This window comes from Paroedura picta, chromosome 6, assembly GCF_049243985.1.
Source record: "Paroedura picta isolate Pp20150507F chromosome 6, Ppicta_v3.0, whole genome shotgun sequence".
In the NCBI taxonomy this organism is placed as follows: Eukaryota; Metazoa; Chordata; class Lepidosauria; order Squamata; family Gekkonidae; genus Paroedura; species Paroedura picta.
The window spans coordinates 84,600,935-84,618,346 of record NC_135374.1 but is presented as its reverse complement, the minus strand read 5'-3'; the positions used below and the strand labels follow the sequence as shown (position 1 = coordinate 84,618,346).

The 17,412-nt window shown below is 42.2% G+C and overlaps 1 protein-coding gene across 7 annotated transcripts in view; it reads left to right on the top strand.

Annotated features, from left to right (window-relative positions):
* JADE3 (jade family PHD finger 3) overlaps window positions 1-16,063 on the top strand; it is a 45,594-nt gene extending 29,531 nt beyond the window's left edge. For all 7 annotated transcript variants that reach the window (XM_077343388.1, XM_077343383.1, XM_077343386.1 and 4 more), the window contains 7 exons: window positions 90-280; window positions 1,373-1,584; window positions 4,575-4,742; window positions 5,370-5,486; window positions 7,969-8,442; window positions 10,238-10,355; window positions 13,007-16,063. In XM_077343388.1, the coding sequence (XP_077199503.1) occupies window positions 90-280; window positions 1,373-1,584; window positions 4,575-4,742; window positions 5,370-5,486; window positions 7,969-8,442; window positions 10,238-10,355; window positions 13,007-13,902 (2,176 nt within the window). In that variant the 3' untranslated portion in view covers window positions 13,903-16,063. The remainder of the gene's footprint in view (window positions 1-89; window positions 281-1,372; window positions 1,585-4,574; window positions 4,743-5,369; window positions 5,487-7,968; window positions 8,443-10,237; window positions 10,356-13,006) is intronic.
* The last annotated feature ends 1,349 nt before the right edge of the window (window positions 16,064-17,412 follow it).

Sequence of the window (17,412 nt, the reverse complement as noted above, 5' to 3'; positions counted from 1 at the left end):
CAACGTTACCCAGATGACTGGTATAAATTGGGGGCATAGATTATGTACTTTTCCAGCTGGCAGCTGACTTTAATAGTAATCTTATTTAGGGTTGTAGCAGAAAAGATGAAAGAAGTACTGTACACACGGCCCAGGAAATACATCCGTTGTTCAAGTCAAGAGCCCTCGGAGCCTGGTTATATCAACATTCTGGAACTGGCAGAATCAATGTGCCGTTATGACTTGGATGACATGGATATTTTCTGGCTTCAGGAAGTAAATGAAGAGCTTGCTGAAATGGGTGAGAATGCTGAGAATTGCATTAAAAATGGCTGAGTGTCTTGTTGACTTTACTTGAATGATTGTGAGAAAAAGAGCCTTAACTGAATGTAGGTGGTGTTTATAATGAACTGTGTACAGAAATCCAGTCTTCAAAAACCTTCTGCTGGCTTCAAGAGCAATTGCTTTTGAAACTGGAACTGGCTTTTTGAAGACTGAACTTTTGAGGTGTATTTTCATGCTTCAAATGATGGATATAAATTTTAAAAAAGGATATACATTTTTAAATTAAGAAAGCCTCTAGTTTAGCAGTAGACATTGAAACAGATTTGCTGCTTAATTGTTTACCAAATGAATTTTGCTTAATTTTGTCCTGGGACTTGGGAATCAGAAGAGCAATATCAGTCAGTTAGGGGTGGTATGCACTTCTGTTTGAGCTTAATTGAATCGGCTAATATCCTTAATGGCCTAACCAAACTGGCTGTTTACCAGACCTGCCCCTTGCCACTTCATAAGGGAGAGTAATACAGGAGGGAACATTGTATAATTATGACACTTTAGTAAGCTGTAGAAATCGGTCTTTATCCCCAAAGAGCCTAACAAGATATTATTATTGTCTTGATGTGGCAGGTCCTTTTCGATTTTACATTTATAGACTTAAGTTGCTAATCTAAATGGGAAGATGATTGTGTGTGGCATTCACTGAGAAAATTGATTGAAGGTGATGTGGCCATTAGTCATGTTAAGGTGTAGTCTTCATTAAATCAAAGCTCTGTGCCATAGACTAGAATCAAACTGAAACAATACTATCATCTTCTTTGCATAAATGTTGTTTTAACAAACTGCATGATGTGTGGGGGTTTTATGGAATGGGTGAATGTAAAAACCATGAGATCCACTCCTTGATAAAGATCTGGGTTTTAGTGCAGGATAAGGGGGATAAGGTTCTTCCACCTTTCATCATAATGAATTGTTCTTCCCTCTGCTTTAGTCTACAGTGGGGGGCGGGTGCTTGCCTTTTAAAATTTGCATTGGGGTAACAGGGTTGAGCTTGAGTTTTTTGAAACACGAATAAAATTTAATTAATTCCATTTTATTGTTAATTCTCTTGCAGGGTGTGGGCAGCTTGATGAGAACACAATGGAGAAAATGGTGGAAGTCCTTGAACGTCATTGCCATGAGAACATGAACCATGCTATTGAGACAGAGGAAGGACTGGGTATAGAATATGATGAAGATGTAATCTGCGATGTGTGCCGATCTCCTGATAGCGAAGATGGGAATGACATGGTGTTTTGTGACAAATGCAACATATGTGTGCATCAGGTTAGTGTTAACAGAGCTTTAAAAATGTATCTTCTATGAAAATGTATTAAAAAAGAAGTTTGACATCTGAAATGAAGATGGATTCAGGTGGGTAGCCATGTTAATCTGAAGCAGCAGAACAAAGTTTGAGTCCAATGGCATCTTTAAGACCAACCAAGTTTTATTCAAGGTATATGCTTTCATGTACATGAACACTTCATCAGATACCCAGAACAGATACCTAACGAAGTGAGCATGCACAGAAAATTGTAAATAAAATTGTAGATCTTAAAGGTGCCACTTCATTCATCTGAAATGAAGGTTAAAGATTTTCCCCTCTGGGTTGTGTTAATCCTAAAATTCAATTTCAGCTTGCGCTAAAATGTTTTCTCCAGTGTTACTTTGCCCATTAAAATACAAGATGTAGAAGTTTGGAAAACATACCTAAAAGGCAGGAAAGACTATAAATCTATTTTATTTTGAAGTGGAGAGGCTATATAGCCGCTGTTTCCATCATGAACTGTTTGTAGAGGTGTGCATTGGGCTAATCCTAGCAAGAAAAAAAATAGCCAAAAAATACCTTATTGGTATTTTTGGAATATGAATTAAGCTGAGCCTGAAAAATCCCCAAAATATTCTGTTTTTAGTCAACTGGATAGCCGTAGTTGAAGTGCCTTTAAAGGGCTCCAAGCCCCTTTAAATGCCTTTGGAGTAAATTCTTGGCTTGAGTAAGGCACGTGAAGGGACTATGGGCCTTTTAGAAGCCTTTGAATTTTACTCCCACTGCTGCTGCGGCTTGCAAGAGGCATTAAAATTTTTAAATCATTGCATACTCTTTAAAATATAAATACTTTTTTCCCTCCATTGGAAAAATGGAAGGGGGCCCATAGCACTGGACCTCTTGGTCCAATCTTTTTCAAACTTAGGGAGGGGCAGTTTGAAGTGAGGTTCCAGCTGCAATACTGTAAGTTTGCGTATCTACCTCAAACCCTACTCCCGAGGCCTAGATACTCCCTGATCAATACTCCATTATAGCCTACAGGGGACCGTTGACTATAATGATCCTGATATGCTATAGTAGAGCCAAAACATTGGCATTCACAAATATTTACCAAATCCAAATACCATACCAGTATTAGGACCTGGGAATATTAAGGTTTTGGGTTCAATATACCTAAACTCGAAAAATACTGAGTTTTCTTTCCACACCCCTAATTGTTCAAGAATGTTCAAACTTGCTTTGGTAAAGGTAGATAATATTTTTATTTTAAGAAATCTAAACTAATGCCAGCTCGCCTGGTGAAACTGTCTATTAGGGCCCTTTTCCTTAAAATGTGATACAATAAGCATGTTGCTTCATTTTTAAACAAATAAGCAGGAACATAAATACATTTAAACTGGACTATATTGGAACTATTAAAGTATTTTGCTATTGATCCCAGTAACCTAACTATTTTTTCTCAGTAATGAAGATGTTTAAATGCTAATTAAGACATGTCAATACCGAATATGTGATTTTTGATTGTTGTGTTTACAGCCAGTTGTGTCAGGAACTGCTGTATTCCATCTTGACTGACTTAAGGGCTACTTCAGGGGGTTGGACCCATGAGGTCCCTTCCGACTCTATGATTCTATAAGTCAAATTAAAGTAACTCCTTTTTGATAAATGCCAAATATGCAAGATTAGCAATTCAATGTAGAAGTGCCTGGCTGAATATGTACAAGGGTTAGGATAGATCTATTGGTTTTATGAAGTATTCTGAATTTTTAATCCATCTTATATTGTATTGTAAGTGTGTGTTGTGTGTTTTGTACCGGTCGCTGACCATAATAAACGTATATATCCATGTCAAAGGAGATTTTTAAAAAATACAGAGTAAAGAAAATGGCTGTTATTTGTTTGAATTTTGTATAAAAGGAGAAAATGGAGTAGAGAGGAATGAGGTTTTTAAATTTAGTAAATGGTTCTGGTAAATGACAGACCGGTACTGGTAAGTGAATGGTGGAGTGGAATGAAGATATTGGGGAGTGAATCTTAATTTGTCAACCTAGGCAAGAGTGAACTCTGCTGGATTCATCTGGAATATTTCAGAAATATTTTTCTTCTTTTGAGCGTGTCTGTAAAACCAGAAGAGTACTTTTCTGAGTCATAGTCAGCCTGTACTAGTATCAGATGTCACAAAATAAACAGATCAACAACTTTCCTAACTCTACCAATATGTAAACAGGGAACTAACAACTTCCTATCACTTTCTTATACCGTTTGTTCTTACTAGAAGTTAGAGCAGGCTTTCTCAACCAGGGTTTCATGAAACTCTGGGGTTTTTTGACGGCCCTGGGTTTCCTGAATGGGTTGGAGTTATTAATTTTTAATATTGTTCTAAATATCACCATATATGTTCATGTTGAGTTGACCGGCCCTCCCCTCCCAAAATGGCCAGTGATGGGCCTGGAGGGGGTGACAAAGGGAAGGGGCCCCAGGTGGACGGGTACACAGCTATGCTTCCCAACCATATTCTGCCATTTCTGGGGTTTCTTAAAGCCTTAAGAATGTTTCAGCGGTTTCTCAATGGTAAAAAAAGTTGAGAAAGGCTGAGTTAGAGTGTAGGACTAGGATCTCTGGGAGGTTTGAAGTCCCAACGTGATGGGTGACCTTAGTCCTGTCACATATTCTCAGCCTAGCCTATCTCACCAGGTTGTTGTGAAGACACAATAGAGAACAGGGGGGATGGACAGGGTATAAATATAATAAAAATATATGCTTCATCTAAATTGAGGAAATGAACTGGAGGAGAGAGAGCACAATCTGAGAGCATGCTTTTGGCTTCTTTACCCAGAGGTCCATCCATCAGGTTACTGCCCTTCTTCCACAGAGCACATGGTTCTACTATCCTCCATTTTCTGCTCATAGCCAATCTAAAAATGCATTTTAGTTTAGAAATATACTGTGATCAGTATTGAAATGTCTGGCTTACAAACTGATGAAACACTGCTTTTGTTTTTGTTATCAGGCATGTTATGGAATTCTAAAAGTCCCCGAAGGGAGCTGGCTGTGCCGTACTTGTGTCCTTGGAATACACCCTCAGTGTCTTTTGTGTCCAAAGAGAGGTGGGGCCATGAAAGCTACCAGAACGGGCACCAAATGGGCTCATGTCAGTTGTGCTCTCTGGATTCCAGAGGTATGGCTAACTTTGAATTACATAGGCTTTCCTATGTTTTAACATATTTACCTACAGTAGACACTATGTTAGTGGCTATGAAATTTGGCTATGAAGCTACTTGGCTGGATTTCCATTCCAAATATTCATTAAAATTAATTCACTTGGAAGGAAAAAACCAGATCTCTGGTTGTTCATGCAGAGTTCAGATTGTTCTACGTGCTCTCCAGACTAGATCCTAGAAAACAGAATGACTCACAAGAGGACAAGCAAATGACTATCACGGTCCATATAATCAGTTAAAGGGGTAATTATTGCCGCATGCAGTTCTTTTGTAGTATACACGACAGTTAACAAGTGAACAGATATTTCCTTTGAATGGAGCAAAGAACCTTTACACCTTTGTGGGCATGTGTGTATGTTGAGCATTTCTTCTTGTCTTAACCTGCATATAAGTAACTAGCAAAGAGGCATTTGTGATGTAACAAATGCCCACCTTAGAACCACCCAAAAGGGATATTTACAGTAAATGAACCAAATTTTCAGCCTGATATCTGCTTGCCAACTTTATGAGATACAGCTCAGAGGGTTCAGCAACTCTTTCTGGTGGTATCAGTACTAATAATTTGTATCATATTTTGCTTTCAGGTGAGCATTGCTTGCCCAGAAAGGATGGAACCAATTACAAAAGTATCTCACATTCCACCAAGTAGATGGGCTTTAGTCTGCAGTTTATGCAAACTGAAAACTGGTGCTTGTATTCAGGTACGTACCAGCTCTATATTGTGATCTTTAAGGCCATAGAGTAGAAAAGGCAAACTTCATGCTGTGACAGTATTAGTCTTATAATGTACTGAGTTGAAGTTGGTGGTGATAGGTTCTGCACTTCCAGTAGTAATTTGCTAGTAAGTTTTCAGCAGTAGCAGCTATCATTGAAAACAACTGTATTCTTCATGGAAGGTTTCAGGTGTCAGCAGTCAGACTTCTTAGCACTAGTATACACGCATGACAAGAGCTAATTTGAGGGGTTGTGTCTCACTGGGAAAGCATCTGCTTGGCACGCAGAGGGTTCCAGATTTAATCCCCAGCATCTCCAGGTAAAAGGATCAGGTAAGAACTGATATGAAAGACCTCAGCCTGAGACCCTGGCGATCCATTGCTGGTCTGAGTAGACAGTACTGACTTTGATGGACCATGGGTCTGATTGCCTATAAGACAGCTTTAAAGGCAGTTTAAAGGGTGCAGCTATTCTACCCAAATAAGATCCACAAAGCAGTGAACACCAAAACATTAACCATTTCATTGCCAAAACAATTAAAACATATAAACACAACATTCCAAAATTAGAGAAGAGAGTCAACAATAGTTAATGGTAGTATTTCTTTTTACTTGGGTTGTTCTTAGTCATTTATTTTGCAAGGAGAATTGTGCATTGGAAGTGAGCAAGACTCATATAAGTTGATTGAGGGAAATACGTATGTGAATGGATTTTTTGGAGGGGAGGGGCATATAGCCATGGTCATATGGCCATGGAAGACTATGTTTCCCTCATAGTGGAGCCATTGGTGGTACTGCCTAAGAATTTTCTCGATTACCCCCTCCTCATAACTTTGACAAACTGGTTCTGTACTACAATCCGCCTGTGTGACTTGAATCAGCATGTATGACTTTCTGGGGTGGCAGGGTATGGAAAGAGGAAGTGAGGCTGTCTTAACTGCAGAGTAATTTGCCAGATCTTGGTTGTTCTGTGGGCTTTGAATCTGTACAGCTGCTCTTCCCTCACTGTGCTGAGAGGAGATTAGGACAGATAGTTCAAGGTGGCAGTGCCTGACAGAGAAGCTTATGTTTTTGTAGCAGAAAGCAAATGCAAGAGCTATGCTCTAATTTGCATTTCACAGAATTTAGGGGGTTTTTTTGCTTCCTTCCTAGGGTTTTGGTTTCCCCACTATTTGGTGTAGACTATTAGCAGACAATGTCAGGACAGCCCTTTCTATCACAAAGAAGTTTCAGGCTCTTTTCAACCGTGCATTCATTAGGTGGGTTTTAGCAGGCAACAATTTCATCTCCCATGTGAAATAATGATAGTGACTGACTTTACAGGATTGTTGTAAGGATTTCATGAAATAATGCATATGAAACATTTTGAATACTCCAAAGCTTTACATAAATGCTAGGTATTCAAAAGTGGTAATATTATAAACCTGTGCATCTGCTATGGAGCTAAAAGCCCTTTACTTGTTCTACTGCTAGCAGATAGTGTAAAGGTTGGTTGATAGAACAGAATCATAGAGTTGGAAGGGAACTCCAGGGTCATCTAGTCCAACCCCCTGCACAATGCAGGAACTCACAATTACAACTGATAGTGAACCAACAGCTTTGTTGGAGTAACTTGCTTGGTAGTCCTGGGCTACATATGGGAAGTATCTTCATTTGAATGATTTATGTTTAATGTTTAATTCTTTGCTACTGGCAGCACCTTCTTATTTTCAGTAGCTGCAATATTTAGAACATTTGAAGAAGAATAAGAAGAAGGGTTGGTTCTTATATGCCGCTTTTCTCTACCCGAAGGTGTCTCAAAGCGGCTTAGTTGCCATCCCTTTCTTCTCCCCACAACAGACACCCTGTGAGGTGGGTGAGGCTGAGACAGCCCTGATATCACTGCTTGGTCAGAACAGCTTTATCAGTGCCAGGAGGAGCCCAAGGGCGCCCAGTTGGTTGCATGTGGGGAGTGCAGAATCAAACCCGGTATGCCAAATTAGAAGTCCGCACTCCTAACCATTACACCAAACTGGATAATTTAAAGACCATATCTTCTGAAATAGAATAGCTTTTCCCCAACAGTTACCAGAAAGCCAGTTTGGTGTAGTGGTTAGGAGTGCGGACTTCTAATCTGACATGCCAGGTTCGATTCTGCGCTCCCCCACATGCAACCAGCTGAGTGACCTTGGGCTCGCCACGGCACTGATAAAACTGTTCTGACCGAGTAGTGATATCAGGGCTCTCTCAGCCTCACCCACCCCACAGGGTGTCTGTTGTGGGGAGAGGAATGGGAAGGCAACTGTAAGCCGCTTTGAGCCTCCTTTGGGTAGGGAAAAGAACCAACTCTTCTTCTTCTCACCATTTGGATTTTCAACCTTTAAACCTATGCAACTTCTTTTGAATGTTCCCCATAAAATATGTTCTGTGCATTTAATAATGAAAAGTTCTGTGAAACATTTATGTTTTTGTTGCTTCCTTCCTTTCTCAGTGCTCTGTGAAGAGCTGCATCACTGCCTTTCACGTCACATGTGCCTTTGAGCATAGTCTAGAGATGAAGACCATCCTGGATGATGGTGATGAGGTCAAGTTCAAGTCCTACTGTCTAAAGCATAGCAAAACCAAGCAAAGCTTGTTGCCTGAGTCAGGTGACCACCCCAAGAGCACAGTGGACCAGAAGCAAACTGAGAGCGAGAAAACCAGCCTGCGTGCTCAGAAACTTCGAGAGCTGGAGGAGGAGTTCTACTCACTAGTGAGAATAGAAGATGTCGCAGCGGAACTAGGCCTTCCAAAATTCACTGTGGACTTGATCTATAATTATTGGAAATTAAAACGGAAAAGTAACTTTAATAAACCATTATTTCCTCCCAAGGAGGATGAAGAAAACGGCTTGGTTCAGCCAAAAGAAGATAGTATTCATACTCGAATGAGGATGTTCATGCACTTGAGACAGGATCTAGAAAGGGTAAAGTCTGCATGCTAAACTGTTCTTATGCTCTTATAATATTCCAAAATAAAAAAAATACAGGGGGAACAAATCACATGGTTTAGGAATTTAGAAGGAAAAAGAGTATATATATCCTCTACGTGGGCCTACCCTTGTCCTTGATCCGGAAACTTCAGCTAGTGCAAAATGCAGCTGCTAGGGTCCTCACAGGCACATCTCGGAGGCCCCACATCCAGCCTGTGCTGAGGCAGCTGCACTGGTTGCCAAAAGCTGCCCGGATCCGGTTCAAGGTTCTGGTATTAACCTTTAAGGCTTTACACGAGTTGGGACCCACATACTTGAGGACCCTATGTCCCCCGTAGGGCGCTATGCTCTGCGGGGGGAAATCTATTGGTCGTTCCCAGTCCTAGAGAAGCACGCCTAGCCTCAACCAGAGCCAGGGCTTTTTCGGTCCTGGCTCCCACCTGGTGGAATGAGCTCCCGGGTGAGCTACGGGCCCTGCAGGATTTGTCAGCTTTCCGCAGGGCCTGTAAAATGGAGCTCTTCCGCCAGGTTTATGGTTGAGGCTGGGGTCTGCGAGGTAGAGCGTTGCCCCCCTGGGGGGTCTGAAGTATACATCATCTCCCCCCATTCTCTATCACCTTGGTAGGCGGGAGTAGATTGTGATTGGCTGCCGCCATGTTATGTTATGATTTTTAATGTCTTTTAATGGGGTTTTAATTGGGGTTTTTAAGACAACTGTTACCCGCCACAAGCCTACCAAGGGAGTGGCGGGAAATAAATAATAATAATAATAATAATGATAATGATAGTGGGAAAGGTAAGAAAACTGCAAAGAAGCTAAGTAGTAGATAGTTAGCAGGAAGGAGAGGTATAGATGTTGTACCAAGTGCCACCAATATTGTAAGGAATTGAAGATTCATTCTGGTGGTGGTAGCATTTCAGCAGCATATCTAATCACAAACTCCATTTGGGAAGATGCTGTGGTGGGCAGATGAGGTTTGCACATGCTTGTTATGCTACCTGCATGTGCTGAAGCTATGTTGCAGAGAGTCGATTGTCTCGCCTGTTGGTCTTCAGGGCATTTTTTGTACTGTGTTCTTCAGATGTCACCAATGGTTTTTTCTCATGTCTAGAATACCACTGGTAAGGCATTGAATTTTCTAGTACTACAGTCATCCATGAAATGGCTCCTTGACATACTTGGGCATGGAGACACAGCAGCAAGGTCCTAATCTCGGTCTGTGGGAGAAGGAATAGTGCAGGGTCTGGTGAGATTTGTCCAGTTGTTTTGCCCTAATTGAGCAATTGCAGCTTTAGAAATCTGCCAACTAAATCTGGAACTGATCTATACCTATAAAATAGTCACTAGCACAGAGTTTAAGCCCATATAATCTGTTCATTTAGAATTTTGCAAGTGCTTGGAAGAATGCTTTGAAGGTAGGTGGCAGAGATGGAACTAGAAACAAAGGGAAAGGAAATCTCTAGAAGGTGACGAACTATGCAGATTGAAATGCATAATATAAGGCATGAAATAAGTGATATTTGCCTCTTAGCAGTATTTGATTTCCCTGCACCTTTGATCCCTGAACATGGAAGGAGACTTCTCATTATAACACGCATTCTTCATTTTTGATAGGAGCTATATTTGTATTTAGGATCACACCTTTGTATTTAGGATCACTTCTAGTTTGTGGGCTGAAATAATTTTAAGTATATAGGCTTGAAACAATCCTGTGGTTTATAGTTGCACATAATCCTAAGCAGGCTTTAAGCGTGCAGGAATTTTTCATTTTTCTTTCTCCTCCAATAGGTACGGAATCTTTGCTACATGGTGAGCAGAAGAGAAAAGTTAAAATTATCTCACAGCAAGGCACATGAGCAGGTTTTCAATTTGCAAGTTCAGCTTATTAATCAAGAAATTGCTGCAGGTAATCAGCCCTTAAGAGACATAGTAATTGCTAACATTTTTGTTTTTTGGTTATGTTGTGGGATGTCACAGAACATTTTTAAGCCCTTTATTTTAAGAACTAGAAATATAGCCCATTGCAGTCTGAAATGCAATGGGCGCTAGCAGCCCCCAGGAGTGAGAGTGGGTATGGGGGGGGGGGGACTACCTGCAGTCCTTGCTGGAGTCCTGGGCTTTCGGCGGCGGCGGCCTGACGTTTGAGTCTGGTTGTTATGGGGTTGTTACGTATGAAGGCTGAATTTTACTTTATATGTAAGAGTATGACTTGAAAATTTCTGAGAATATGCCTTGTAAAATTAACTAAAGGGGGGGGGGATATGACATAATGAAACTGTGCCTGTTTTTGAAACATTGAAATCTCCTAATAAGTAGAAATCTTCATCTGTCCCAATTCTCTTCTTACCTTGTTCTTTCTGGCATCCACTGTGTTTGCGTGCAGCTGGGAAAGCAGCCAATGCTAAAGAGGTGATTGCAGAACAAATAAGGAACAGACAACAGCTCCCTGCTACTTGGTGGGCAATCTGGTCAAATGCCTCATCAGAAGTTGCTGGAGTCCTGGAGTCACGCCGCCTTGCAGAGAGCCGTTTGAAGAAGGTCTCCGAGCCCCGGGGAAGCCGATCCACGCCCTCCCCAGGGCTCGGAGAGGTTTTTAAAGTGGCAGCACAGTTTAAAGAAGGTCTCCGAGCCCCGGGGAAGCCGATCCACGCCCTCCCCAGGGCTCGGAGAGGTTTTTAAAGTGGCAGCACAGTTTAAAGAAGGTCTCCGAGCCCCGGGGAAGCCGATCCACACCTTCCCCGAGTCTCGGAGAGCTTTTTAAGGCAGCAGCACAATTTTAAAATGCTCTCCGAGACCCGGGGAAGGCGCGGCTCGGCTTCCCCGGGTCTCGGAGAGCTTTTTAAGGCGGCAGCAGAGTTTTGAAATGCTCTCCGAGACCCGGGGAAGGCGCGGCTCGGCTTCCCCGGGTCTCGGAGAGCTTTTTAAGGCGGCAGCAGAGTTTTGAAAGGCTCTCCGAGACCCGGGGAAGGCGCGGCTCGGCTTCCCCGGGTCTCAGAGAGCTTTTTAAGGCGGCAGCACAGTTTTAAAATGCTCTCCGAGACCCGGGGAAGGCGCGGCTCGGCTTCCCCGGGTCTCGGAGAGCTTTTTAAGGCGGCAGCACAGTTTTAAAATGCTCTCCGAGACCAGGGGAAGGCGCGGCTCGGCTTCCCCGGGTCTCGGAGAGCTTTTTAAGGCGGCAGCAGAGTTTTGAAAGGCTCTCCGAGACCCGGGGAAGGCGCGGCTCGGCTTCCCCGGGTCTCGGAGAGCTTTTTAAGGCAGCAGCAGAGTTTTGAAAGGGTCTCCGAGACCCGGGGAAGGCGCGGCTCGGCTTCCCCGGGTCTCGGAGAGCTTTTTAAGGCAGCAGCAGAGTTTTGAAAGGGTCTCCAAGACCCGGGGAAGGCGCGGCTCGGCTTCCCCGGGTCTCGGAGAGCTTTTTAAGGCGGCAGCAGAGTTTTGAAAGGCTCTCCGAGACCCGGGGAAGGCGCGGCTCGGCTTCCCCGGGTCTCGGAGAGCTTTTTAAGGCGGCAGCAGAGTTTTGAAAGGGTCTCCGAGACCCGGGGAAGGCGCGGCTCGGCTTCCCCGGGTCTCGGAGAGCTTTTTAAGGCGGCAGGCAGGGAACCCCCGGCAGCTGACAGGCAGGGAACCCCTGGCTCCCTCGGGCGACGGCCTGACACGGCGAGAGGCGCTTCGCGCCTCTCGCCGCGTCAGGCCGGGAGCAACTGCGAGCCGCGCTGCGCGCGGCTCGCAGTTCCTGGGGCTGGGAATCGGAGGGACCAATCGGCAGGCGCTTTGCGCCTGCCGATTGGTCCCTCCGATTGTCTGTCATGAGGAAGGGTCCAATCTGGACCCTTCCTCATCCCGGACTCATCCCGCCCCAGGACCCCTTACTGCTTTATTTAGACCGTGGCGCCCGCGGCGCCACGGGCGGTTTACAGATGTTAAATTTATTTCTTCCTTTTTAGTAGTGTGTGCAAAGCCAGTGGGTTTCTGTAGGGCCCCCTGCTTATAGGAAGTTACTTTCTCAGCTCCTTCTTTCTTTGGTGGGCCAAAAATGCTCTCTAAAATCCTGGTTTTGAAGGCCTCCCTCCTTCAGGAGCAGGATTTCCAGGAGGCAAGAAATTTGCATAGCACTGGTCGAAGTCCTTGGCCCTATAGAAACACTGCACTGGATCCAACCCAATGCTTAGATTATATACAAGTGTATAGTTTGCACTAGAAGCAGTCTCTAAAAGCTTTGTTATAGATTGCAGTCATTAGAATAAGCATATACTACCAACTAGTGCTTTCCTGTTAATATGACATAATCTTGTATTCCTTGGCCTCTGAGAAATATAGCTATTTAATGTGCTCATGTTAAGAATATCTATTAACAAATTAAAATACTTTAAATCTTCATTGAATAAACTTTAGGGAAACAAAGAAAAGACATATAAAGTTCATATATTACAAAAGTATAACAAAGCAGCTTGCTAAAATATATATATTCAATAATAAATTTGTTGTGTAATTTTATGATGAGATTTGTCTCTTTTCAATACATGATTTTTCTTCCCATCTCTCTTCTATCCTTCTTTTTAGGCCATTCTCTGACCAGCACAGTAGAAAACACACTATTTTATCCGCCTCCTAGAATCACCTTAAAGCTAAAGATGCCAAAATCAGCACTAGGAGACTGCAAAAACAACATGAAGCCTGGTAACAAGCCGCTTTCTCCTGACAATAACACCACGATTTACTGCAAGAAGGGCATTCCGTATCCCAAGGAACCATTTGTTTCAACTATGAAATCCTACTCAAGGTTTCAACATGAAAATAGAAATAATGGTTTACTTGGAGGGCTTGTCAAGTCCAGGAATGAAGCAAAAGAGTCCGGCATGGCCCATTCCTCGGACTTCCATCGCGGACCGTCGTCTGGGAAACCTTTAGCACTTCAAGCTGCGTTGCATGGACAGTCTTCTATTGGGAATGGGAAAATACAGCAGAACTCTAAACTAGCAAAATCTAATGGCTTAATGAGCAGGATTGGCGACGTCTCTCAACGAGACAGCTCCAGCCAAACAACATATGAGCAGCAGTCTGTACTCTCGGCACATTTGGCTAGCCAGAGCAGCTTCAGAAAGTCCACAATAGAACACTTCAGCAGGTCCTTTAAAGAAGCAACCAACAGTTTGGTGAGGACCACAGAAGACCTCAGATGCTGTGACAAGCCTACAAGGCGGCTTTCAACGAGAGAGCGTTCGTGGGGCAAGCAGACGCTTGAATACCCAATGGGCAGTGCTCCTTACCAGGACAATGATGGATATTGTCCTGATTTAGAACTCAGTGACTCTGAAGCTGAAAGCGATGAGAATAAAGGACAGGTCAAATTGAGGAGAAGCAGCTCAGAGAGAGAGAGTCCAAGTAAAGATTTCAGTAGGGATTGTCACAGTAGAAACAAAAGAAATTTGATTTCTCACAGTTCAGTACAAAGATGATTAGAAACCCTATTCTTGTGACTACAAGAATAGCTTAATCCCTCAGTATCAATAAGTACTGGAATACACCACAGGATCTACAGGTTAAATCATGCAGCGGTGGTTCATGAGCAAAAGGTGTTATCACCTAACAGGGAAACAGCTTGCTATTTAGAGAAATTGTTGATTGGGATTTACGAGGTCAGTGTGCCATAAGGGTTACTTGCATTATATTTCTGAAGAGAGTCTTTTTTTGTCTGCTTCCCTGGTTGGCATGGGCTTTGTCCTGGTGCACAGGTATTCAAGAAGCCCTTCCATCATTCTGTGACAGTTTGGGGAAATATCTGGCAGTTTTTGTTTGCCGCTGCAATACAATCTGAGTTTATGGGGAAACTTAAGCAGTTAATTTTTAAGGGAAACTTGTCGGCCACTTGTAGTAAAGTTGGGTCAGGTGCTTAGATATTTGGGGGGGATACATGACTACTAGTTAGAAATCATGTTCTCAGTGAGTTTCCAAACGAAGCACACAATCCTAGATATTTACTTGAAAGGAAGACCCATTGAGTAGGACTTACTCCCAAGTAAGAGCATAGGCTAGGATCAGTGTGTAGGTAATACTTTCTCCTGACTTGCTGAAGATTTACAGACACTACAGTCAATGCTGCCAAACACACTGACCTCTAGGTTTTCCCCTTCAGAGTTTGCTCTTGCTGAAGTTTGCTTCCCTTTGCTATAGCAACTTGACGTATTCTGTAAATAACTCTTTAACTTCTAGTATTTTTTTAAATTGTTTTGTAATCCTTGTGTACATAAATATATATATATATAAATATATATATATATATATATATATATATAGCTTGTTGTTGGTTGCACTTGTAAAATATTTTACTTGGCCATGACAGTGCTGATATGGCTGATATGTGGATAGTGTTTAATACTAGAAGTACTTAAGAATCCCTTGACATATTCAGGCAATCACCGGTGATGCCAGATTCTCTCTTGTCAATCCAGAAAGCTTTTTTTACATGATCCACTTCATTCATGCACACTTTTATGTTCCCCAGCTAGCAAATACTCTGTCCGGTTCCTGAGCCAAAACATTAAAATCTGTGTGTGCAAAGTTGTTCGTTGGCTACCGAGTTAAGTAGACAGCCGTGGTAATCAGAAGTAGGAAACATTCATGCTACTGTGCCATTTAATCTGATTTTCAAGAAAATGCTCTTCACAGCTGCCCACCTTTGATTTTGAAATGGCATAAATTGGTTTCAGTGTGCAAAAATGGAATCATTGCAGTTGTTTGAAATGCTGCCATATGAAACTAAAATATTTAGGTCTAGCAGGGAGAAACAAGAGCTTTTCTTTGAAGGCCATGAAGCATTTTGTTGGGAAGGGCAGGTTCTTGATAAGAGAACGGAAACAAAATGAACCTGACTGTTCGGCATCCTTTTTCCTGCATTCTTAAAGTTTGCTTTGCTTACTTTTTATATGCTTGTGTAATTTTATCTTTTTTTCAAAAGTGATTTATTTTTAAAACATTTCCATTGATGTTAATATGCAGCAGCTTTGAAAGAAAGCTTCTATGTTTTTCTTTTTTTGAGAAATGCTTGGCCTTGTTAAGTTGTGAGCCATTCAGAATGGTGCTGAAAATGTTCACTCCTTTTTATCAGAGTTTTAGTTCTCTTTTTTAAAATATATTTATTGTTAACACTTTTTTTATTGGTCATGTGAGTATGTGGAGGAACTTGGGAACAATTCCTTGGGCCAGAAGGAAGAAATACAATCATGTTTTATGCTAAGTGGCATGAACAAAATACAAAGGGTGGTAAATGGTGCTTCAACAGGATTGCAGAGTTTTGCAAATGTAAGGGTGATGACTAAAATATCTTCCCAGGCAATAGTGGGTTTTTTATTATTTTTACATGATTTTAATAGATACATGAAGGAGCCTTTGGCTTTATAGCTCTCAAGTATGTTTCTCCAAAGTGTATTTGCTAGTTTTTCAGTGTGTTCAGTGGCTAACTCTTTAAAGTATTACTTCTTAACCTAATTTGTTTTGTTTTCTTGTTTTGCTTTATACAAATATATATATATATACAATTTTTTCAAAAATGGACTGTCTTTTTCAGACGTCCCCTTTTTACAATGCTTTTTCCATTAAATTATGAAACTGCTAACCATACTCTGTTGTAATATTTTAATTACTTTAATATTTGTGGAGATGTTGTAAAACAAATGTCTTGTTTGCAGAAGCTACCTGAATCACCACAAAAAGACTCTTCAAAGGTCATAAAATTCTTAGATAGGACGCATGTGATAATCCTACTAAAGTATTCCATTGTAGGGTTGGGTGCTTTGGCGCTCGAAGTGGCCGTTCACTCCCAACGCAGCGAACGCCACGGGGGGAGGGGCGGAGATGCACGCCGGCGGGTGCACACACACAGGTGTGGAGCTCCACGCCTGCATGTGTGCACCTGCCGGCACTCCAACGCCTGCCCCTCCCCTCCCCCCCCCGCGGCACAGCACTGGCTGCGTTGGGAGTGAACAGCCGCTTCGGGCACCAAAACTCCCAACCCTATTGTATGTGCAATAGACATGACAGTCTACACACAACTAACACATTAATTCTGACAGGGGAATGTGCCCCATGAAGAAATTCTGTAAAGTGTGAAGTACCCCTGGTGTCTGTTAATACTTATTGTAATTGGTTCTACTATAACGAAATCACTTTGGGGGGAAGGGAAGCAGATCTCAGGCACTTCACACAGAGCAAGTGGGGGTCAGCGCACTTTCCTTCCAACCGCGTGCCAGAAGAGCTATGGGAAGGCGGCACTCATACACACCCTGGGGCTGTTTTGGCACTTGAATAGGCATGAAAGAGAAGAGCTCCATGCTGCTGGCCCAATGAAGATTGAACCCTCACAGCATTTTAAAACCACTTTAAAATGGCGACTGCAAACTTGTGGCAGCCATGAGTTCCCTGCTGTGTTTAGGTTAGCCCTAGGTCTTCTCATCTCATATAGCCAGCTAATCAGATTTGTATTTGAAGCAAGCCATAGTTTCATTTCATTAGAACTGTCAATGAGGACTGCAGAGGTTGGCTGGAATTCTGGTTTGCAGGATAACACAAATAATAGTTTGCTGGTTAGATTGTAACTAATTATCCCCCCCTTGTAAAAAATAATAGTTTGATAAACTGGTTGTGCAAGAAGGGAAGTTCACTCAGGAAGCCTTAGTTTGCCATTAATTCTGAAATACACCAATACAATGCATTGGTGTTTAATATGTATTGAATACAAATTCAATAGGATGGTTTTCCCCACTCATGATGGAATTGTCAGATTACAACAGTTTAATTCCACAGCAGTACAACACTTACCTGAAAATTATGTTCACTATAAAAATAAACTAACAGAATCGGAAGGGAAACAGGCTAAGGTATGCTTTCCTTGCTTTGGCCATCACTGCCTATTCTGGTTGCTTAGAAAAGAACACTACATTAAGCAAAGAGCAAAACAAGACTACTTGGAG